Here is a 26050-nt window from a genome sequence, read left to right as displayed (position 1 = left end):
GACTATATCAATGTCATCGGCAAAGCAGATAAGTTGACTGGATCTGTTGAAAATCGTGCCCCGCATTTCGCCCACCGCTCGTCGAATAACACCTTCTAGCGCCACCGTGAACATCATGCAGGATAGACCATCACCTTGTCGAAGCCCCCTGCGCGATTCGAATGAACTCGACAATTCACCCGAAATCCGCACACAGCACTGCGTTCCATCCATCGTCGCCTTGATCAGTCTGATTAGCTTCCCGGAAAAGCCGTTCTCGTCCATGATTTTCCATAGCTCGTTACGGTCGATCGTGTCGTATGCGGCTTTGAAGTCGATGAATAGATGATGCGTAGGGACTTGGTGTTCACGGCATTTTTGGAGGATTTGCCGTAATGTGAATATCTGGTCCGTCGTAGACCGTCCCTCCATGAAGCCGGCCTGATGACTTCCCACGAATCTGTTTGCTTGTGGCGTGAGGCGGCGGAGTAGGATTCGGGACAACACTTTGTAGGCGGCATTGAGGACAGTGATCGCTCGGTAGTTCTCACAGTCCAATTTGTCGCCCTTCTTGTAGATGGGGCATATTACCCCTTCCTTCCACTCCTCCGGTAGCTGTTCTATGTCCCAGATCCGGATTATCAACCGGTGTAGGCAATCGGCCAACCTGTCCGGGCCCATTTTGATGAGTTCAGCTGCGATGCCATCCTTCCCAGCCGACTTGTTTCTATTCAGCTGGCGAATGGCTTCCTTAACTTCACTCATCGTTGGGAGTGGCTCCTCTTCGTCGTTGGCTACGCCGGCGATATACCTTCCCCCACCGTCTTGATCTCCTGCATGTGCGCCGTTCAGGTGTTCATCGAAGTGCTGCTTCCACCTTTTGATCACCTCACGATTGTCCGTCAGGATACCCCCGTCCTTATCCCGGCACATTTCGGCTTGCGGCACGAAGCCTTTGCGGGATGCGTTGAGTTTCTGATAGAACTTTCGTGTTTCTTGGGAACGATGCAGCTGCTCCAGCTCCTCGAGCTCCTCCTCCTCCAGGCGGCGCTTTTTCTCCTGGAAAAGTCGAACTCGCTGCCTCTTCCGCTGTCGGTGATTTTCCACATTTCGACGGGTGCCTCTTTGCACTACTGCCGCCCGCGCGGCATTCTCTTCGTCCATCACCCTCCTACACTCCTCGTCGAACCAGTCGTTCCGTCGAGATCGCTCCACATAACCGATGACGTTCTCCGCAGCACTGTTGATGGCTGTTTTGATGGTATCCCAACAGTCCTCGAGAGGGGCTTCGTCAAGCTCGCCCTCTGCCGGCAGCGCTGCTTCGACCGATTGCGCGTAGTCTGCCGCGACCTCAGGTTGCTTCAGTCGCGCGATATTTAACCGAGGCGGGCGCCGGTTTCGCGTGTTGTTCACTACGGAGAGTTTTGGGCGCATCTTCACCATCACCAGATAATGGTCCGACTCGATGTTGGCGCCCCGACAGGATCTGACGTCGATGATGTCTGAGAAGTGCCGGCTGTCTATCAAAACGTGGTCGATCTGTGATTGAGTTTGGTACGGTGATCTCCAGGTGTACTTGTGTGGGAGGCGGTGCTGAAAAAAGGTACTACGTACGGCCATTCGTTTGGAGGCGGCGAAATCAATGAGTCTGAGGCCGTTTTCGTTGGTCAGCTGGTGCGCGCTGAACCTTCCAATTGTCGGTTTAAATTCCTCCTCCTGGCCGACCTGAGCATTGAAATCCCCGATGACGATCTTGATATCATGTTTTGGGCAACGGTCGTATTCACGCTCCAGCTGCGCGTAGAATTCGTCTTTGTCGTCACCGGTACTTCCGAGGTGAGGGCTGTGCACGTTGATGATGCTGATGTTGAAGAACCGGCCCTTGATTCTCAACCGGCACATTCGTGAGTTGATCGGCCACCACCCGATCACGTGCTTTTGCATCTTTCCCATCACTATAAAAGCTGTTCCAAGCTCGTGTGTGTTGCCGCAGCTCTGGTAGATGGCACGACCATCTGGATACGTTCGTACCGTGGAGCCCTTCCAGCATACCTCCTGCAGCGCTACGATGTCGAATTTGCGGCTCTTCAATTCGTTGGAGAGCACGTGGGTACTGCCCACAAAATTTAGAGATCGGCAGTTCCATGTTCCAAGTTTCCAATCGCTAGTCCCTTTTCGTCGCGTGGGTCTTTGCCGATTTCCATCCGAAATTTGTTGTTCGTTATTCGTTGCTTATGTTTTTTAGTAGTCACAGGCTCGCAAGGCCCGCAGCTAACCCCACTATCTCGCAGGAGGACCGTCGTGATGTTGCTGTTTTGGGTCCCGAACACCACCAGGACGTTGTTGCACTCCGCACGCCGCCCCTAACATGGAGAACAGACGCGTGCGAAGCCCCCTAACTCATTCTGCATGCGACCAAAGCATCCACCGGGGTTGGGTACCCGATCTCCGCTAAGGTTGCTCGCACCCCAGCTAGTACCACGGGGAGGTAGAGAATCGGAGTTGCAGACAAGAGGTGATATGACCACTACCCGAAGGTTGGGTGTATGGGGTCTCGAGTTGCACATTGTCTACTTCACTAGCCTTTATTCGCTTTTTAGTGTAGCTGAATTGAAAAAAAAAATTGAAAAACATGGAAAAATTTCAATCAGTCTACTAAAGTTTTAGAAAATTGCCAATAATTTTCAGGATCAAATCAACTCTTTTTCCAGTCTTCGACTAAGTTGTCGGGCATGAAATTTTCTATAAAGTAACTGAACTGGGTGATTGTCATAAAATATATAGTCAGAAAAATCCATGATTATAGAACATTAGGTCGAAAAACTCCATTGGGAATCTAATGCAAAAAGACTTAAAAATTTAAAATCGCTCTCATTTCAAAAAAGCCCGATGAAACATTTCCAAATTTTCAGGATGGATGTCTGAATACTATATCTTTCGAATGCCGAGTGCCGTTTTGGTGGTCATTTTTTATTTTTAATAACGTATTTTGGCACACCGTGCGGGGTAAATTTGACCAACAATAAACTTTTCCACATTATCATCAATAACTCAGTCTATAGTTTTAATTTTCGAAAACTGTTTTCTACGTTTAAAAGCCTATGAATTGAGTATCCAATAGGCAAAATTTGGTTTGTATTTGAAATTTTTTTCTGCAAGTAAAAATCTAATTTCAAAATCTTAAAATATTTATTATTTCCAAGGCTCGCAAACAAACAGCTCGCCTGATGATACCAAAAAAAAACATTTAGAAGCAAACGGGTTGTATAATGTGAAAGAACAACTTTTTTTCTTTACATATGAACAGTTATAGTGCTATTATTTTAGTCATTTGATGATAAATTTTAAGTATTTGAAAAACTTTCCAAGAGTATGCCCGTATTGGATAAATCGATAGGAACGTTATCAAATCGCTAACTTTGAAGAATAAATGAAAATGGAAATAGTGGGAGGGCCTAGGGGAATGAGTGAAGGTTAAATTTCCTTTGTATTTTGAAGCTCAAACTATTTAGCAATATTTATAAATTTTGCCCCTAAATGTAGGCAGCATCATAGTTCTTTTTTCGATTATAAATGTTTTTAAAATTAAACGTTAAAAATTAAGGTTTAATTGATAAACTAGCATTTATAAATATTATGAAAGTTTTTTGTACCTTTTATGATCAAGAAAACTCGTTAAAACCATCAGAATAGAGACTGATCAATGTCACCCCAAAGCAACTGCAAATTTCTGCTTCCGTTCATAGGAGTCCAGTACTGGTTTTTAATATATAAAACATGCCACATTCCCCTTAACACAAAAAATAATTGAAATTTATAGAAAAAAGTGATGAATCTTACCCCGGATTACGGTAATAGGTATTTATCGTTTGGTTCAATTTGTGTCAGTTCCGGAACCAGAATTCCGCGTTTAGTCGGGTTCGATATTTTGTATTTGTTGCGAGATATGCGGAAAATCCAGGCTCATATAGATAAGTTGTGGAAAAAGGCAGAAAAATAAGTTTTCCTTAGTTCAACTTTATATCAAGGAATACAAAAAAATGTTAACGTTCGGATGATACTTCGAGGTTATTTCTGATTGAATGCTTCTTAAGTTTGGAAAGTTGTCCAGGTTGCGCTTTTTGAGCGATTCTGTCCAAAATTTGATTTTTCACTTGAAGGCCATGATTTTGCCGATTGAATCAAAGATTGTTATTCCTTTCCCTTGCATCAAAAGACTCAGGTCATTCATGTTATGAAAAATATCAGTCAAATGAGCGAACCTAATGAGCTACTACTGATCATCTTTCAATTCGACCCCCAATGCAAAATTTATTGTTGCTCAAAAACGTTCTCACTTCTTATCTTAATTCGAACAAGCGTGACAACGTTTTTCCACGAGATAACCAGTGAACTCCGGAATGTTGGCTACCCATCTTATCGCACAACGCCTTGAATGTTTCAATCGAACCTTAATAAAGTTGATTTTTTACGCTTTCGTCCAAGACTTCTTTCAAAGATGATGATAGTTTCTTCATAGCGAGTGAATGTCGATACTACCGCAACCTTTGGACTTTTCTCTGATCTTCGCATCGACTCCAACAATATTTCAAACCATAGTTTTCGCACCGTTCATACATACATCAATACAATTGGGTCTAATTTGTACATGAATTGGACCACAGAAATAAGATCCAACCCAGTGAAAACACTGGCAACCCCACTCGTGTTCCATTAACTGTCATACACGGTTTAGAACTCCGTCAAATTGGATCCTAATTTCATCAATTTCGGATCAACCCTTATACCGGTTCTAAAATAAATCGGGGTCTAAATCGGCTGTTTGGATCACGGATACAGGTGCTCTTAGTCGCCAGTGATAACAAAGTAAACCGAATTTACTCGCTTGTACTATGCCCTGTGAACATTTTGTTCTTCTGCTTCAATAAAAATACAACGATTTTCGTTGCCTACGTCGCGGAGCACTTCCAGAAGCTTCGCGGAGCACCAAGTGCTCCGCGGAGCACGATCTGAAAACCCCTGGTGTAGACGAATCCTTCTGACGGTGCACCGGTCGGCATTGAATTTCCTGGTGATGTGATAGTCCGACTGCCCTGGGTTTACCTTGATCGTTCTCAACACCTTCAAATGCAGTTTCCGATCCTTAGTTTCATTATGACGCTTGGTATGAACCTGCCGATTGATATTCTGCATCTCACGGAAACGTTTGAGAACGCTGCACACAGTCGTTATTTTTTTTATTTACATAATATTCCGTCTCACGACATAACTTGACGAACATAATTCAACATAATTCCTAAAATTCACTCGGTCCATGGTAACCGTTCTCCAATTTCTCGGACACCCCACGTTCGCCAGATCACGCTCCACTTGGTCTAATCACCTCGCTCGTTGTGCCCCCGCTCGTCTTGTTCCTACCAGATTCGTAGCGAACACCTGTTTTGCAGGACAGCCGTCCGGCATTCTCGCAGCATGTCCCACCCAGCATATCCGGCCAGCCTTCACCACCTTCTGGATACTGGGTTCACCGTAGAGTCGCGCGAGCTCGTGGTTCATCCTTCGCCTCCACACTCCTTCCTCCTGTACGCCGCCAAAGATGGTTCTTAACACTCGTCGCTCGAATGCTCCGAGTGTACGCAGGTCCTCCTCGAGCAATATCCATGCCTCGTGCCCGTAGAGAACAACCGGTCTAGTGAGCGTCATATACAAGTTACATTTCGTGCGAGGGCTAAGTCTTCGACTATCTCCAGCTCGTCGCCGTCGACTGTGACCTTGTTATTGCTGGACAAGGTCCATTCGACCATTTTTAACGATTTCGCGACTTTTGACGCGACCATGTCGGGTTTTTGACGTGGGTGTCCAAAATTAATCTTCGTTTCGCGGGTTCCATCACTTGTAACTTTTTTGAAACAAAACAAATCGTAATGAAATTTTCGGAACCGATATAGGAAACATTCCTAAACAAAGTACCGTCAATCCACTCCAGATCCGACATCTAGGAGCACTATGGTATAATAAACAGTGCGTCCAGATTTATCGTAATCTATGCTTTATGACAAATCCCAGCATTCGGTTAGCCCATCCAAGTGTAACACAGAAGTGACGCTTAAAATGTCATATGAGTATCCAAAACAACGCCAAGGTCCTTGATTTTACCAACACGATGTAGAAATTCGCCCTAGATTCTGTAGTCGTACCAAAATGGAAGTTTCTAGCGTCAAAATGTTATGATACAGTACTTAGAGATGCTTGAGACCAGTAGGTTAACGCACACCAATTCAAAACTGTATCGAGAAATCGATGTAATATCGTTTAATCTGCCAAGCTGTTAACGATCAAAAAAAATTTCAAATCATCCGCGTACATGAGTACTCCATGTACGCGGATGATTTGAAATCATAATAGAACAAAGTGAACAATAAAGGGCCCAAATTACTTCCTTGTGGTACCCCTGAAGTTCGAATGAAATCTGGAGATTCAGAGGATCCGATTTCAACAGCAAGACGACGATTACTTAAGTAGCTTCTTATCCAGTCGCATAATATCTCAGATAATACAAAGCATTTTAACTTTAAAAGTAAAATTAAGTTATTCACTGAGTCAAATGACGCAGACGGGGTCCGTTGTCCGTGTAAATTGAGACGACTTGTTTGACAAAATCTATATTAGATATGTAGAATGATGTTAACACTGCCAGCTTTGACGCAACCGGGCGCTTCGGAAAAAAGCCGTGTTGATTGTCCGAAATCCAATTCCGACAGGCTGAAAACATTAAATCGTTTACAGTTCTCTCTAAGACCTTCCAGCAGGCAGCTAGCGATGTGACAACTGGATAATTGCGCACCTCTTGCTTATCACCCTTCTTAGAGATTGGGCTCATGAAGGACCTTTCCCAGCTGGCAGTTGGTTTTGTTCATTCCGAAACAATTTTTCATACAAAATTTAAACGGTAATCCAGGAATCGACCAAATAAATTCAAATTTCCACTGATGCTTGGTGACCCAAACATATGAGAGCAAAAAGTCAATTTTGTAGATCCGTTGTGATTTTCCACAACCCCGTCTCTTCTAGCTTACTTAGGAAATGTATTTTTTTTTTAATTTGATTAGATAAGTTTATTAAGACCGAAGAAGTATGAAAAACGAAAAATGTCTTTAAAAAAAATTTTTAATGAGCGCTAAGTTTAATTACTCATAAGAAATTACACAGCCACACAGTTAAATTACACAAACATACCCAATTTTAACTATAACTTTTTTTTTTTTTTAAATTTACCAGGGTTGATTTTTTCAATTGATAGCCACAGCTGTATCCACCACACAAAGTATAAGGAGAGGGAAGGGATAAAGGATGGGACTCAGGATTGCTATTGTAGAAGGGAGGGATGGATTTCAGGGTGATGCTTTAGAAGACCGTATCCTGTCATCTCCTCCCAAGAGTCCATTTTTCTTCCTTGTAGGGGAGAGCCCACTGCGACCAGTAGTTGATCTATTGTGGTATTTACCCCGTGTCCATAGTTTGGACAAATTGATTTTTCTCAAAAAATCAATCTAGAATTATGCAACCCAACAAATCATTTTCAAATAAATAGTCATTGATGGTAACCCTCGCCCAAATCTAGAGGAGCCCGTCAGTACCATCAAAAATCAATATATTATCGATTGCGAAGAATTTTAGCTTGCTATTAAATTCCTTTAAAAAAATAATAATAATCGTGATGCTTTCAGAAAGGGCAAATTAAATAGCTTTATTGTTTATTAGCAGAGGCAAGCTCCACGAATTTAAAAGCCAAATATTTGCTCTATCTGCTGTTATTGTGTTCGTGTATTAATTCAGAACTTCACCAGTATTACCCATGTTTTGAACCTCAAGCAGATGGTTGCACCCCTTAGAAGTTGTCAGTGTTGGGTAAGAAGGTTTTTTCAGCACGTTTCTAGGCCAAATAAATCCATGCTATTTTATCTCAAAACCTGCATAATGCTGGCGTTTGATTTCAAAATTGACGACCAAAAATCAGGGCAGTATCCGGACAAATTTTGTCAATGTCAATAAAAAAAAACTATTTTTTCTATGCTCATCGGCAGATGTTAAATCGTATTTAAGGCTTCTTAAGAAACCTTTCCTGATTATTTTTATAAAACCTGCTCTAAAAATTTCGTATTCGAGCAATATATAAAAAAATTATAACACATTTTTTTTGGTTTCCCCAATAAAGTGAATAAATCCGGGAAAAAATCTGGGCTTTTTCAGTTAAATCCGAGCAACCGGACCGGACCTGGCCTAACTGTTCCCCAATATTGTATGAAATATCCGGGCAAACCCGGATAAAACCTGGAAATCTGGAAACCTTAGTGTAGAGGGTGATCATGAGGGTGCGCGTAGCAACAACGATTTTATTTGTTCATGATAAAAAAAAAAGATTGCAACTCTGCCAGTGTTATAAGCAAAACCGCTATAAGTGTATAAAAACTTAAATAATAAAAACTAACTTTAAAGTTTTCGTGATGTATGATTCAACGTATATTTTTTCTAAAAGATGTCAGTTACTTTCAGCCAAAAATGTGCACCACATCCCTAAAATACATATTAAAAAATAGTTTTAAGAGTTTATCGACCATTCGGGCATGAAAACACAGATGAAGGCAATTCGATCTCAGATATTTAAACATTAAAAACACGCCAAAACCGCCAAGAGTAGGCCAAAAGCTTCGCTTTAGGGAATTTCTCTCTTTTACAAATATTATAATATTTTAGTGGACCAAATTCAGAATCATGTGCTGTTAATGAGTATCTAAAGCTTGGCTATCCAGTCTCGAGAAGTATTTGAGGTAGACCCTGAATCCAAGAAACAAAATTTATCAAATATCTAACCTAAATTTTGAATAAAATTTCAGAATTCAACATAGATTTCAATGCCAAATGTTCATGCAAAAATGTTAGTACAAATAGAGCAAAAGTAAGAATGAAAAAATTTTATGTTCATTTCTTGCTTAAAACTTTGAAAGATTGCAAAACTATGAATTGCTTGAAAGAACCAGACTCATACTCTTCATTGAAGTTTAAAATTGAATGTCTAAATAGATTATCGTCAATATAAGAACAAAAAATTGACAAGCATTATTTTTGAATCGTTTAATATAGATGAAAATTGGAATTATCAAAAACAGAATCATAACTAACGAAACATTATGTTGAGAAAACTTTTAAAATCAGATATTGGCATTTTAAACAAAAATAATAAACTGAGTTAATTAGACAAATGTTTCAGAATGGAAATTTAAAAAAAAATAATTAAATGAAAAATGTAACTCGAACCCCAAATTAAAATAACTAATTACCAATAACAAACTTGAATTGAGAAATTCAACTATGATGAAGTTTAAGCAGACTAAAATATTAAAAAAAATTTACGGGAGAACTGATTAGAGTTAACTCAAATCCGCACTTGAGTGGCAATATGACACTATTGAACGACCTCTTACTTTATTCGAATGCATCCAAATAAAACAATTTCTTCAGGAAACCTCAATGAATTCTTAAAATCTTTGATTTTGCATCATTAGTTTTTCCATGGACGCACCCTGAAAGCCCAGGAAAAAAAATCCCAAATCAGACCTTGGGTGACAATTTGAAACTTCTCGCATAAAACCGATGTATCTCTTTTGTTTCTCAACCGATTTTTACAAAATTTATAGTTTTGGATACAGTAGTTTATTTGAGCATTCCGTAGATCAGCTACGAAATGCTGATCTACGGAATGCTGATCTACGGAATGCACAAACAAAATCTTACTAAGTATCCCAAAAACTGAAGTTAGAAGTTATCCGATGCCCATGAAGATATGTATATTTTTAAATTTTTTTAAGATCATGACCACAAATATGTATAAAAGTGGAGTAAAAACCGAACTTTTCAATCAATGAACCGTCAAAATTATTTAAGTCACACCAGATAAGTTTTGAAAAGATGATTGAAAAGTTGACGTAATTTGGCACATTTTCGCATCTTTAGATTTTCAAAATTCAAAACATAGAATTTTTGACGAATTTCAAAAAATAGTTGTTTTTTAACTTTTGGTCGATTTGCAATTTTTTTAGATTTTCTTGTACTAAAATACAACTTTACACTTGATCTTGAGTACATTAACTCAAGATTTCCGCAACAAATTTGTATTCAACAGAAAGCCAATTTCATACTTATTCTAGTAATGTAATTACACAAGTGCTGCAATACTTTGCAGACTTAGACTTTGAATAACGGATACTGAAGTGTTGTAGCTGAATATTGTCTGAATACCATATTTGAGTTACATTACGAGGGTTCCAAAACTACATATTTGGTATGAATCGGTTAGGAATCAAGAGAAATATGTTGATTTTACTCTGGAGTGTCAAATTGACACTCCAGGGGTTAACTGTAAGGGGTAAACATTTCTGGAACGGATGAATATTTAGGATTTATTATAACACTGAAAATATGTGATCATTGATCTAAATATAAAACAAACAACCAAACCTTGTCTGTTAAAAATATCCCAGTCAAGCATTTTTTGTGACGAATTCCTATCCTGTTCAAACCAAATCGTAGCAAAAACAAATAAAGAGTATTTATGCAACCTTTACACTAGCAAATCACACGTGAGCAGTTTTGCGCGTTCTCTGGAATATCTCCCGCCATACAAATCCCTTCCAGAGACGATGACGAGATGAGCGGAGAGATAAGATAACCAGCAAGCAAGCATCCAGCATCCAGTCAACAATCGAACAAACCAACACTTCTTTTCCTAGGAATGGTGGTGAAAGAAAAAAAAACAAGAATGAGATGAGATGAGCTTTTGCGCAGTGAGGATTTTCTCCGCGTAGTAGGTACCAAAGCGGGAGCAATTTTCTTCATCTGTCAGTATGAAAGCTTTGAACATGGTTTGGATTTAATTTAAACTTGAAGAATTTTTAAAAGATATTGTTTAGAATATTTTTTGTTGAATTTTTAAAATGAAACGAATTTTGAAGGTCGCTTTGTCATAACAATATCGTTAACGGAAGCTTTGCGGAAGCTCTATGAATGGGTTAACAAAACCGAGCATAAAGCATCTCTCTCGCAAAACAGCTGAAACGGATCTTCAAGTTTTCAACCCTCATTCTCTCTACACTACCAATGCAATGGCACAGAAAACCTACACCGGAAAAGGCTGCCATTTGACTCTGGGGCAACCCCGGCAACAACTCGCTAGAGAATGAAGGCTTCTTCTAATAGAGATTTAATTAAAAAGGTAGATGCGATGATGAGTTTGGCTCCAGGCTACAAAGTAGAGAATGCAAACTCGACTCTCGCAGGTATCACACTTTTAACCTAGGGAAAGAAACAACAGCTTCTTCAACTATTTTGAAAGTCCAAATTATCCATGGTCTTCGACTAAGGTGATTAAGATTTAGTTTAAGGTTGCCAGAATTTTTCCAGCACGTGTCTGGGTCGAACAAATCCAGGTACCGTAAACTGGGGGAACTTTGATCAGCGAAGTAATTTTGATCAACATGAAATTTCTGCAAATAATCATCATTAAGTAAGTATAAAGTTGAAATATCTGAAAACTGTTTACTTCGTTTGAAAGCCTATAAATTGATTTAATAATTTAATGTAACTTAAAATGTAATTTTAAAATCCTAAAATATCTGGTTTTTTGAAAGTTCACAAACAAACATCTCTCCTGATCTAATTCAAGAATTTAGGAGCAAATGGGTTATTTATTCTGAAAGTTCAACTTTTTTCTTGGTTTAGGTTTAGTTTAAGTGTTATTTTCATGGTCATTTGATGATAATTTTTGGATGTTGAAAAAAAATGGTCAAATGGCTAAGTTTGAAGAAATAAAGAACATAGGAATAGTGCGAGGACTTAGGGAATAGCATGAAGGTAAAATTTCATTTGTTTTTAAGGCCAAAAAATATTGATAAATGTTTATAATTTTTTCCCCTAAATGTATGCAGCAACACTGTCCACCTTTTGAGTATATTCGTTCTTGAAAGAAAACGTTGAAAAATTCAATAGAGTCCAAACAAAAAAATTACAGTTCTCGATGTTTTGAAACTTCTTTGCTAAATGGCATCAAAACAATAAATTTGATGATGTTGAGATACGTGAAAACCATAGTGATCAAAATTACCCCGAAACTCGAAGTCTGGTTTTTTAACAAACATTAATTTATTACCACCAATGTCATTTGAATGAACTGCAATCAATGATCATGTTTAATACTCCTCACCTCAGTAAGTGTTTGAAAGCTTTTAGGTCTTACGAAAAATTAACCCCTTTCAATATATTCAAAAATGTATGAAAAAAGTGATCAAAGTTCCGCCAGTTTACGGTAATTCATATAAAATTAACTTGGCAAAATCCCGGCATTTGATTTCCAAATTGACAACCAAAAATCCGGGCCAATTTTGTCAAAACCCAGAAATAACTCAACAAAAATCAAAAACAAAAAATTGACAAAAAAAATCTAAATCGCATTTTAGGCTTCCAAAAAAGCTTTCTTGAATATTTTTATAATAAATGTTCAGAAAATTTCAAAAAGAAAAGTTTAACAACTCCAAATGATTTTTTTGTTTGATCTACCAGATAGGGGAGGAGCGGGCTATATGCGCCTATTAAGCAGAACACTGATTTAATCAAATATCACATCGAATATGTGTACAAAAACTATATACACGTGTGCAGGCATCTGTTTTCTATACATTGGAGTAATATTTATGTTAAAATTTTCTTCTGTTTCCAAGAAAATTCTTTTATTATAAGTGTTGTCTAAAATTCCGAACCTCAAAGCGTGCGGGCTAAATGCGCCTATTTATGTTTTGAACAAATTTTCTGTTTTTTGGGCAATATTCCCGTATAATTTCATTGAAACTGCTAGAAAGTAATAATTTCCGTACGACAAAGCTGAAGTTTTATAAAAATCTAGGTATATTATAATTTTATGGAATAAAACAAAAGTTAGGGTTGCCATACTATGGAGGCAGTTCATCCATGAGAAAAACTTTATCAAATCTGTTTTTAGATCTTCAATTCTCTCTTAAGATGTTATTCAGAGCTTAGATTTGAAGGTTGAATGATAAAAATCATTAATTTATTCTATTTAACCTGATATTTTAGGATGGAGGCATTTTACAAACATGATGGGGGCATACAAAAACACTCTATTATTCCACTATATAATCATTATTAAACCTCCACAAAAGCTTAAATATGTTCTATTTCTTAAGTTCATTTGAGTAAGGAACAAAAACCATCCTAGTTTTAGTTTTATGCTTCCTTACGTATAATTTTTAAAAGTCGAAATATTACATCAAAATGTATCAAAACCTTGTATGATTTTTTAAATTTTTTTGAGTTTATAAATTCATAAAATTCTTGCATGCCTTATGTTCTAAGCGTATCACCCTCAAAATGCATTGGTCAGATAAGCTGTCTAGTCAGCCATTTCATCAAACAGCCGTAGGGTCATTTAACCCGATAGGCCCATTTAGGAAACCTTTCCCCTAAAGTGAATAAATTCGGGCTGTTTTCAATGAAATCCGGGCAACTGGGCCGGACTGTACCCAAATTTTGTATTAAATATCCGGACAGACCCGGGTGAAACCGGGTTAGGGTCTTTCAGTTTATATAATAAGATCTAACGAATTCTTCAGCGCTGCTGGAGTATTAATAAATTTTTAAGTTAACTATTAAATTTTTCTAAAAAAAAAAATCTAAAAAAAAGCTGTTTGTGAAAACTAATAACGCATTTGGTCCTCAAATGAATCAAATTTAACTTAATTTCTGAACTAAAAAATACAGATATTGGGTGATCAATCTTGAATGGTGTCAGCGATTGTTTTGAACTCTTTTCCACTAGATTGGTTTATTTTAATTTTTCTGTCCATTTTTTTCCATGCGCATGAAATAAAAATGAGGCTTAAATATTTTTAGGGGTTTTGCCAGAACGGATAATTTTCGTATAGTATTGCAGCGCTTATAAAATTACATCACTAGAATTGGTATGAAATGAGCTTTCAGGTGAATATATATTATCTTGAGTCAATAAACTCAAAATCCAGTGCAAAGTTGAATTGAAAAGCAAGAAAGTCTGAGAAATTGCAAATGACAAAAATTTCAAAAAATGGCTATTTAGAAAAATCATAAAAAATTCTGTGTTTCGTATTTTGACAATCTCAAGATACAAGAATGTGCCAAGTTACGTCAACTTTTCACCGTCTTTTAAAAATTTATCTGGTGTAACCTAAACAATTTCGAAGGTTCATTGATTGAAAGTTTCGGTTTTTAAACCACTTTTTAACTTTTTTTGTGGTCATGATCTGAAAAAATAAAAAAAATGTATGTGCAACAAATTGCTTCTAACTTATATTTTCCTGGACACTGAGTGACATTTTTTTCGAGCATTTTATATCTGATCTACAGTCTTTTTTCTAAAGCATGTTTTTCGGATTTTATTTCTTGGACTTTGAATAACGGAAAACTGTTGTAGGTGAATATTGTCTGAAAATTATATTTGAGTTACATCACGGGGTTTTCAAAACTTAAAATTTTGCCAAAATCGGTTGGGAAACAAGAGAGATATAGTTTTTGTCGTTTTGTTAAATTTTAACAAAACTGCAAAAAATGAAATTTTTTAAGAAACTTCTAGGAAATTTTGAAAAAAATTTGATCTTTGAAAATTTAAAAACCATAAATCAAATGACGATTGAAATAGTTATAATCTTGACTACTGGAATTTCAAAAAATTGTAGAATTAAATTTTCCTAAAGCGTGGAATCTCTGAAACAAGAATATCTAGGCAAGGTCTCAGTCCTGGATAATGCAAGAGAATAAGTTGATCCAATATTAGTATTCAGTTTTCATATACATAGGTTCATTAGTTTATCAATTATATCAATGACCTTTTTTTACCCAAAATTTTAAAACGCTGTATTAAGAAAACTAGAGATGATAGACATAATCTGACGAAATTTTTGGAATTCAGGTTGCCAAAATCTTCCAAAACAGTTAATAAATTATAGGCATCAAAAATGCTTTTCATATAAAAGGAATTACATATTAACTTATTTTGGTTTCACTGAAAGTAATTTGAAAGTTTTCTGATTATAATACGACACCAAAAAATGGCATCGCTGTGCTCTCAAAATTCAAGTGGTAGAACGAGGTATCATTAAGGTTTTAGGTTTCAGTGAAACCTACACTTGGCATGATTATGGTATCCATAATATGAAAATTGAAAACCAAATTTTTGCATTGCATTCGGGAAAAATGATACCAAAATTTTACTTTCATGACGTGATAAAAAAGTTAGTTATAATTTTGTTAAAAAAAAAGTCTGCGACGGCATAGTGAAATAACAGTTGATTTTTACTTTTCAAACATTCCTATTTCTCTCTTTGAAGCTTCTCTCAATAAGCCATTCTTCTTCTGGAAAACACATAATAGTTAAGCAATTTACAGCTTCATTAGATTAAGAAATACAAATTTGAACATTTTTTAAAGCAATGGACAAATCAGAATTACGAGTATACAATTTGGGCTCACAAAGGATTGAAACTTTTGCTCAAAAATATGTGAAAAAAATAGAGATGAGTCTTGAAACAAACCCAAAAACGTTGACTTCTTCTAAATTGAGGTATGGATGAAGATTTAACTTAAATTTTCTATATCTCATGGTTGAAGTGTTATTTTGAACCTCGTTTTCTTCGTTAACACACTAAGAGCAAGTTCACTGGTGTTGGGAAAAAGTGGTAGAAATTTTGAAAATTTTACTATACAAAAATGTTTTCAAGATCTTGGGGCGTTGTATTTTTTTACAACACTGTTTCTATTTCAGCCGTATGTGATAGAAATATTGCTATTTTTGCATCACAGCATGCGAAAATACAACACGTGTTGTAAAAAAACTAGAAGGCCTCAGATCTTGAAAATGTTTTTGCATGGCAAAATTTTCAAAATGTGCCGTAAGTGTCAAAATTTCTACCACTTTCTCCCAACACCAGTGAACTTGCTTTAAAGACACCGAAGAAATCTTAGCTGGGAGACTTCAAAATACAGAATTCTATGTTGAGTTGCCTTAAGTGTTGTGTTTAATTTAGCTGGAAAAGTAAAATGGTTAAATTTATATCATTTGAGTTATTAGGCTAAACATAGAAAATTCGCGGCAAGCGAAAAAAACGAGAATTCTCGCATTTGGTCCGCAATTTGTTGATAGGGCGTTTTCGAACTTTTTCAACCTTCAAATTGCTTACATCAATTATGTTTACGAGTTTTGATCACCGTCAGTTGTTGATATCTTTTTCAGTTGATATTTTTTGGTGATTTTCGAGTGAAATGATAACAATTTCTTTACGTTGCGGCCTACTGGATAATTTCAGCCATCTTCAGAAAAAAAATTGTATCGCCGCGTGCTTCCGTTACGGCTGTCTTATATAAGCCTTAACTGAAGCACCTAGCGATACAATTTTTTTTTCTGAAGATGGCTGAAATTATCCAGTAGGCGAAACGTAAAGAAATTGTTATTATTTGACTCGACAATCACCGAAAAATACCAACTTACAAAGATAATTACATCAACTATGGAATATCTTATTATAAATCATATTTTTTAACTCTCTCGGCACAGCAAAATTTTATAAGTAGAATGACCTAATAAAACCATTTCTAAAAAAAACATTTTTTAACTAGTTTTGAATGCATGTTTTTTCTTATCATTATCAAAGCATGGTATTCGAAATTTAGATACCGTAAAACGGGGTAACATTGATCACCGGGGTAACTTTGATCAACGTGAATTTTTTTCCATATAATCATCAATAACTAATGGTGAAGTTAAAATATCTCAAAAATTTTTTACTCGTTTGAAAACATATAGGGGGAAGTCGGGTAACACGGACACATCGGGTAAAATGGACATTTTCAGTGTTTCAGAAATTACAATGTTTGGAAAAAATCTAATGATGGGAATATGTTTTCTTAGATGTATTTACACTTTCGAGACCCTTTGCTGATTTGCAGCAAGCAAGGTCTCATAATAGTTAACAAAACAAACAACGACTGTCAGGCTGCACCATTCGATGTAATTTTCTCTACTCAGAAAATAGTCCATAACTCGCAACATTATCGGAAATTTCAAGCGTTTTCAATGGTGGAATCTTTATAAGGCTTCTAATTGACCATCTGGAGGAAAACCATCGAATTTCAGTCGAGGGGCTTACGTAACAAACGTCTTGAAAAAAAGTTGCTAGGTCGGGTAAGACGGACACTTCAAGGTCGGGTAAAACGGACACATAAGTTTCTCCAGATATTAAAAAAAAAATTATCGATTCGATCCTCCATATGCTTTCAGATGACCTTGTCAAGTGCAATTGTCTGTCAAATAGTACTCGATATTTCAAACAGGCCATAATAACGGCTAAAAGTTGATCTCTGGTGAAAATTTCCTTATTTAAAACGGAATTACGAAAAACACACAGTTTTGCTACCGGATAAGGATCAGTTGGTTCCACTCTGGTTTAAAAACATTGTCTAATGCTTATTTCACAAAAATATGTACCAGTACAGAATTTTGTTTGGCAATATCTACATTTTCTACGCAGTGTCCGTTTTACCCGACCATTTTGAAAAACTGTTATTTGCAAGCATGTTTTAGATTGCTATGAAAACATTTTTGATGAAGAAAATTTACCTACTAATGCCAATGGTTCATGTTCATGTTCAAACAACATTAACAACCCATCTGACCGAAGACTGCGATGAAAAAAAAAATTACTGATTTTCTATTACAATTCTAGCTTAGGGTGTCCGTCTTACCCGACTTTCCCCTAATCCTTTTTTCAAATTGGGAAAAACTTGATTTGTTTTTAAAAATTTGTAAAAATGTTAGTAGTGTCTAACGGGTAAAAAAAACACCATTTTCACGATTTTTTCTAGAGCTATCGTTCAAACAAATGTATTCAAATGTTTTGCATTATACAAAGCATTGTTAAAAGAACATTTAGTAATTTTTTTGTAGAAAAATATTGAAAAATAAGCCGGTGACGGAGCGCTTTCGAGGATGCCTTTTAAAAAACAGGATTTGCGGTGGACACTGTATCTCAGCACAGAATCATCTGAAGTCAAAAAATCAGAGCAAAATATTTTTAATAGATGTTTTTCTGGACCCCAATGTTTTTATCTAACTTAAAGCAATTTTTATGAAATTTTTGTGGCTGTTTGAAGTAAAAACTACGATTTTTCACGAAAAAATCCGCCATTTTTTTATCTATAAAATCTTCTCAAAGTAAAAAAAAAGAAAAACGTTGGGGTCTGGTATTTTATATGTAGAAAATATGTTCCAAATTTGAAAAGAATCGGATAAGTAGTTTTCAAATGACGATGTCCACGAACTTTAAAAATGTGCTTTCGAGAAAAACGCGTTTGAAGTTTCTGCTCTTGCTTTCTTGCAGTATTAGATAGGAGGAGATAAAGGCCTATAGTTTCTACAGTTTTGCTTCAATTTACTTGAAAATTTGACACAACATTCTTGAAATGTTTGACAATAAGAAAATAAAAAAAAATCGATTTTTTGAAAGTGTTAGACCCTAAGCCGCCCTAATACACTAGCATTTGTAAAAATTATGAAGGTGTTTTGTTTACTTTATGATCAAGAAAACTCCTTGAAACCATCAAAATAGAAATTGATCAATATTACCTACCCCAAAGCATCAAATTCTATAAAAAGACGAAATCGATTTTTAAATCAAATTAAAAGTAATAAGTTTCTGCAACCATGTTTTACGTTTTTAGGAGTCCAGTACTGGTTTTAAAAATATGAAACATGCCATATTCCCCTTAACAGAAAAAAATAATCGAAAATTTTTAAACAAATGATCAATCTCACCCTGGATTACGGTATAATTTCTTCAATTTATAGCTTTAGGACGTTAATGCCCGCACAATAACCATTTTAAAACTGCAATACAGTTCGTCATTCTAGCGAAAATCATCCGCCAGCAGCAAATGGGAGCATCGCTAGTTGCATCATCACCCAGAGGTCTCTGAGAAATTATCTCCAGCCCGTGGGAAGCAGCATCATATCATCATATCGATGTTTGTGCTCCACCGCCAAATTGTGCATGCTATTGGAAAATTGAGAAAGCCTCGAAATAGAGTTTCCTTCCAGTTTGTCTGTATGGGTGAATGTTTGTATTTGGGAAAGAGCGTTTTGCACTGGATTCTCACGCTCCCTGCGAAGGGTTTTCCCTTTTTCGGTGGAAACCTTGGAAAACACACGTCAGATTGAAGAGCGTGAGAAGATGAAAATAGGGAGAGTGAAGCTCTGGATCCCGGAGCTTTTCGAGGTGGGAGAGCCAGTCAAACGGCGGTTCAGAGCAGAAAAGTACAAAATTTTCTTCCGAATATGGGCGTCATGCCAGCATATTCGCGCACGGTGCTTTCTCCGAAAGTCATCCACTTTTTCCAACACGGTTTAGTTTTGATAGTGCTCTTCCTGCAGTAACTATAGTTGTTTGAAAATTGAAAAGTCATTACGAAACTCATTTCCGCAATTGATAGTCGTTGTTTGTCGGATTTTCGGGCCGTGGAAACCTATGTGCTGTGCCATCGAGAGGGCCTTAGGATTACCTCCTTAGGATTGGGGCGCACTCGGATTTCAGTTCTTTTTTTGGGGTGAATCGCTTTGGTCCCGGAGAATTCCGCTGCTCCGCTGAAAGTCCCGGGGTAGTGGCTTTACTCGCGTTGTTTCGATTGTTTTGTCCCACCGTGTTCGTCTTTTTCCAATTCGGTTGTGAAGTTACGATTAAAAATAATGCCATTCAAGTCCGGGAGATGCTAGTTGGATGGAGTTGTGCCAGCCATCTGCCTCATTCTCGGTCGGATCAGCCAAACGATATAACGCGAGCTTGTGCGGTGCTGAACAGTAGTGGAAATTTTGCGTTTCCAAACGTACTCGTTAATAAATAGAAGAAGAAAAGTCTACTAGCAGCAGGAATCCAAAAAAATAGCTCTCACTAGTCGTCTGTTGCCTGGTTGAGCAGAAAGGATAATAATTTTCTCCGTTCTGAAGCATCCTGGTGCCCTGGAAGGAATAACATTGATGAAGGAAAAATAGTGCGAGAGTACCTAGTGGCGGAAAGTGTGGCGACAGAAAGTACACAAAGAATAAAACTAGAGCCCAGATTTCGACTCGGATCCCACCAGTGGGAGTTGCTGAGACACTGCAAGAAAATACCAACCAAAACACTGGGAAAACAATCTGTTTACCATCAGCACGCCAACGCAAAGCTTTTATGTAATTGTTCGAAAACACCAATTTTCACAGTGCCCTAGCCCCATTTGCGGAACAAGAGCTAGAAAAACCAAAAACATAGAAAAAATACAACAACCAAACCAGAAAAAAAATAAAAGCAACAAAAGAACAGCAATTCGCGGGACACAATTTGTCGATATTCGTTTTTTTTTCGGTGCAACAGCTCAGGCCTCTGTTTATGTGCCAACTTCTGTTGGGTGCCAATACGTGATACGTGGATACAAATATACAGCGTAATATCTTCGAACTTTATCCAGTCTTTTGTCGGGATTGTTTCAAATTGTGCCTATAGATGCGACAGTAAAAGTATGTGGTGGAGATACAACTTTGGGTCGAAGGAAAAAAGCAAATAGGCTACCGGGAAGGCAGCGACGAAAACATTTCCAAGGATTCTGCGAATGGCAGTGAACGGCACAATCAATCCCACAGAAAGAAAACGAAGCCCTATAATGATGACGCTCTGATGACGACGACGACAACGACGACGAAGATGGTGACAATGATCCAGCGGATATGGTGATGACGGCAGGACTCGAGTGTGTTGCGGTGGAACAGGAAACGGATTCTGCCTCTTAGGCTAGGCCACGCTACGCTACGCCAGGCTTCATCCTTCGGTGATGAAAAGTGTTCTGCATATTATATAGCGTGTTGTTGCTATACAGATGCTGGAAAGTTCACTGTTATAGATAGAAAAAGATCACGTAATTGTTCCAATAAATAATAGCTCCGAGACCCTCGCGGTTGCTGGGGAGTGGATGAGTGTGTGTTTTGAGTTTAGTTTTCGGTCACTGAATCTGGGTTCCATGAAGTTAAAATCACTGGGTTTGATGGTTTGTCTCGAGCGCTGGAGGGAAGAGTGATGTGCCATAAATTGCACCAGAGTGGATTTAAACTCTATCGGGCAGCTAGATAGATGGTGGGAAAATTAAAAGGGCTGTAAAAATTTTCATAGTTCAACTTGTGTGCTAGCAAAAAGTGACCCCAATTTTGCTGAAAGTGTTTAATGAGCTGCGAAGAAGCATAGTGGCATGCATAGCTGGGACGTAAATTTCGACGATACGCGTTCGTTACTTCGTGATAGGCCTAACGGTGCTGAATCTTTGGTCCTTGGTAGTGGTAGTGGTAGAGAAAGTAGTAGTATTAGCAAAACATATTTCAGTAGTGTTCATAGTGCCGGTTATATAAATAGTAGCTATTGCAAGAAAACATTCCGCAGGCGACGTCGACAGTTGATAGCAAACAACAATAAGGAGGGGTACCGATTATCCGTGGCGTTTCCCAGCACTCAGCGCTCATTCTGGCAGCGTTACAGCAGGATCAGAGCAAGCAAAAGTCATATCCGGAGCAGGATATCCCGTGTAACGGTAGTGTGTACAAGCCCACGGCACGAGTCAACGTCAGCAGTGGGGGAGGCACGAGCAACGGCGGCACAAAGACCCTTGCGGAGTTCAACGAAGCAGGACGCAATCACGGTAGCGATAACAACAACAAGAACACCCTCCTACTACACTGCTGCTGTGTGATCGTCCAAATTACCCCCGTAGCCCCCGGGCGCAGTCACGTGACTACGACGGCTTCATCCACCAAAAAACCCAGCGGTGACGATGGCGCTAGTGGAGGATTAGCCACTGGTGCTAGTGGTCGCACTCCTGTCTGTCGCTGTAACACACAATACAAACTACAGGATCTGAAAGCCTTGCAACAACTGCAGCAACAGCAACAGGGTGTTAGCGTTAACGCCAATGTCTCTTCCTCTACTACTGCCACTGGAGGCCCTGCTCCGCCCTACCATCCCCAGCAACACCCCCAGGCATCTTCTTCCGCCGCGCCCCAAATGCACCATCCATCTGTCGGCAGTGCCCCGCAGAAGCAGAGCCAAGAGTTAACGAACGAGGAACTTTTCAAATATCTTCTTCAAATTAATGCAGACATCAAATGGATAGAGCAGCTGAAACAATATAAATACGAAATTGAAAAGTTGTCCACTACCGAAAAGACTGATGCTCGTAACATAAAACAGCAACTCGTTAATGGCCACATCGCTCCCACTTGTTCGAAACCGAAACCAGTAGAAGCCGTACCTCCGCCAGCCACCGGAACAATTGCCAAGACAGAATTTTTCGATCGTAGTCTAAAACAGCGACACTCGTCGCGATCCGTAGACGAACGAACCACACGTCGAGATGAGGAAAGCCACGCAAAAGACAATGGCCACCAGCGTCATTCGTCTGGACCAAGTGACCTGCAAGTACTCAAGGCTGATATCTCTGAATGGTTGCTCAATCTTCCGCTCAAACGGAGTGTCGAGTTCCTCCAAAAAGCCAAAACCGCACAACTCAAATTCGAGAAAGAGCAGCAAGATAAACAACATCAACAACAACAGCAGCAGCAGCAACAACAACAACAACAACAACAAGTGCTACAATTTGCAAAGAAACCACTTCAAAGGCAAGTTTCCGGGGGTGCATCGGAACGAACTTCAACTACGGCTACGATTCAAAGACAACATTCCTCTGGGAGTGGGACCATGCAACGGAAACATTCGGGTGGCGGTGGAGAATTTTCTCTCACATACGACGATATACTGGAGTGGCTTAAAAAACAACAGATATTCAGCAAAGTTAACGAGGAGACTAGTGCTCCGAAAAAGTTCAAAGAAAAAGAGGAAATTCCCCTGCAAAATTTCGAACCTGTGAAACACAAATCGAGCAGTTCCAAGTTACAGAAACGACATTCACTAGGTCCCAATGAAGAATTTTTCCACAAAAGTTCCACCGATTGGATTCAGTACCCGCTTAAACAACTTAAGAAACATGCCTTCGATGCAACCCAAAGTAGTTGCACCGACATTAGGCCAAAGCATCGTGACCGAAGTGAGTCGTCCCATCGGGAACGAAAGCTTCGTCATTCTGCGAGCGAGGTTGTGACGTCCACTCATTCGGATCAGCCACGGGTGCCACCGCAAAAACCGGAACGAACCTTCCGGTACAAATCCAAAGAGCGTGAACCCAAATCGGCACCCCAAATGATACCGCTCCATCAGCCTCTTCAACAGCAGCAACAATCTTTTCCAGCCCAACAAACAACTTCTTTTGCTCAAAAACCGACCCGCAAGGAAAGATCGCGTCGCCACAAAACGCAACGTTCCGCCACAGTCGGCGATATCAATCAAATAAACAAACATCCCTCCCACTCGCAGCTCAGCTATCACCCACGGCAGCGCAGCACTGAACGAAGTTCTTCGCTTTCCAAATGCACAGACCCCATGTGCTCGGCCATGTCGCTCTGTGATGATCCCAACTGTTACATGTACGATTACTACGACACTCCTCGGTGCGCCTCACTGCCTCGTACGAAAACCGCCACCACCCCGTCGTCCACCAACAAATGTGGACCGCTGTGCTACGAGTGCAACAACAAGTGTAACTCGCTGCCCCGTTGCACCGATGCACGCTGTACGGCCCTCTCGTCGGGTCCCTGTCCGCAGCAACGTATGAAAAGTAACTCACTGCCAAGAAACGCCGAAATGACTCAGAAACGCTTATCTCGGGAGGACTCACGAAGTTCCCTACCCCGATCTCGTATCAAGAAACGATCCGCCTCCAGTGGTAATGGCAAACTTACCAAATCGCTTTCCGCCGCATCGCTCAACAGCCGAAGACGCCGGCACAAAACGGTTCACTTCGGGGAGAATCTGCTTCGGGAAGTTTGTCAGAATCGTAAGCTGATCCAACCGCTGCAGGAAACTCCCTCGGGATCGACTCCGCTGCAGCCGAACATTCAAATGCTGTATAATTTCGTTGAGGGAGTTTTGAGTGCCTGGGTAGACGACGAGGACGATCAAAAGCAATCGGGACCGGACTCGGAACCGGAAAGGGGCGCGGTACTCAAACCGATGCACCGCTGTAACCGGGCCCGGTTTCAAACAATCCGGCGGGTCGTTAACGAAGCGGCCGAGCTCAAGGGTACCTCCAAGCTGGGGAACTCACGGTATCGGCATAGGCACTGGCGCGGTACCGCCAAGGATTGTAACGAGCGGTTTTTGCGTAAGGTATGAAGGGGTTTTTGGCCTATGGCTAGTGGGTTTTCTTCACTCGTTTTTAAGGAAATATTTGACAGATACTTACCCAGAATTGAATATTTTCAACCGGAGGTCAAAATAAATTTTTCAGATAATGTTTTGTTAATTTGATATTTTTATTGGTTTTTAGTAGGATCACAAATATAAGTTTATCGCCACATAAAACCATGGGATTAAAAACCTACAAAACGAATACAATCCAAACAACAGAAATTTTTCAAAATTCAATTCAAAATGTAACTGAAATCGCCCAATATTAATTCATTCATTTTTCAAAACTTTATGATAAACTTTAAATACTGATATGAAATGTTATTTTTTTCTTGCTTCTTAGAGAAAATTTAATGGTGTGGAGAAAGTGGTAGAAATTTTGGCACTTTTAGCACATTTTGAAAACTTAACCATGCGAAAATATTTCAAGATCTGTAGCCTCTAAGAGTTAATAACAAATGTTTTATTTTCGCATGCTGTGATGCAAGAATAACAATATTTCTATCACATACGGCTGGAATAGAAACAGTACTGTGAAAAATACAACGCCCAAAGATCTTGAAAACATTTTTGCATAGTAAAATTTTCAAAATGTGCTACAAGTGTCAAATTTCTATCACTTTCCCCCAACACGAGTGAACTTAAGGGGTGATACGGTCAAAATTTGGTCAAGGGAAAACGCGTGTAAATCGGTGAAATCGTTTATTTAAAAAATCAAATTAAATTTCTTTTTCATGTTCAATTAGAATAAAATTCAGGAAAAATAGTCAGTTAGGCTTCCGCTTTTCCAAATCCGAATGACTTAACCCCTGCCATCAGATTTTGTACAGCTACCTTGTCCACCTTCTTCGCCGCAGAAAGCCAGTTTGCCTTGAACTGCTGCTCGTCCTTAGCAGTTTTTTTGGTCTTCTTTTGGTTCCGCTTGACAACAGCCCAGTATTTCTCAATTGGGCGAAGCTCTGGCGTGTTGGGAGGGTTCTTGTCCTTGAGAATCACGCACCACTTCATGGCCTTTTTACCGTAATGGCAAGATGCCAAATCCGGCCAAAACAGTACGGAACAACCGTGTTTCTTCAGGAAAGGCAGCCGATGTTTATTCGAACACGCTTTCACGTAAATTTCTTGGTTGACAGTCCTGGAAGCTATGAAAATGCTGCTTTTCAAGCCTCAGGTACAGATGACTTGCCAAACCAAATATTTCTTCGCGAACTTTGACAGTTTTATGTGCTTGAATATATTTGCTACCTTTTCCCCTCCTTTTGCCGTATAAAACGCTTGTCCCGGAAGCTGCTTGTAGTCGGCTTTGACGTAGGTTTCGTCGTCCATTACCACGCAGTCAAACTTCGTCAGCATCGTCGTGTACAGCCTCCGGGATTGCGCTTTGGCCGTCGTATTTTGTTTATCATCGCGATTTGGAGTCACTACCTTCTTGTAAGTCGATAGTCCGACTCGTTTTTTGGCTCGATGCACGGTTGTAGACGATACACCCAGCTTATTTGCGGCTCGGATTTTCTCGATGCGCGAGAAAAATTTTGAAGCGCTGCTCTTCTTCCTTGCATCATGCATCTTCCTACATTTTGACAACTGAAGAGTGAATTCCAAAATCAAAATAGGAGCTACATTCTACACACACACACACCTTCAAAATGAGGGGTGTGTCGTGA

At 39.0% G+C, this 26050-nt stretch overlaps 1 protein-coding gene across 10 annotated transcripts in view; it reads left to right on the top strand.

Annotated features, from left to right (window-relative positions):
- The window catches only part of LOC129750787 (protein still life, isoform SIF type 1-like), a 597153-nt gene that overhangs the window by 311779 nt on the left and 259324 nt on the right, over positions 1 to 26050 (top strand). The window contains exon 1 of one of the 10 annotated variants that reach the window (XM_055745855.1): positions 19420 to 24365. The exons of the other annotated variants lie outside the window; for them this stretch is intronic. Coding sequence (XP_055601830.1) covers positions 22149 to 24365 — 2217 coding nt within the window. The 5' untranslated portion in view covers positions 19420 to 22148. Of the gene's footprint in view, positions 1 to 19419; positions 24366 to 26050 lie in introns of those variants that run through there. 10 annotated transcript variants of the gene reach the window in all.

This window comes from Uranotaenia lowii, chromosome 3 (assembly GCF_029784155.1).
Source record: "Uranotaenia lowii strain MFRU-FL chromosome 3, ASM2978415v1, whole genome shotgun sequence".
In the NCBI taxonomy this organism is placed as follows: Eukaryota; Metazoa; Arthropoda; class Insecta; order Diptera; family Culicidae; genus Uranotaenia; species Uranotaenia lowii.
This window is presented reverse-complemented; position numbering and strand designations above follow the sequence as displayed.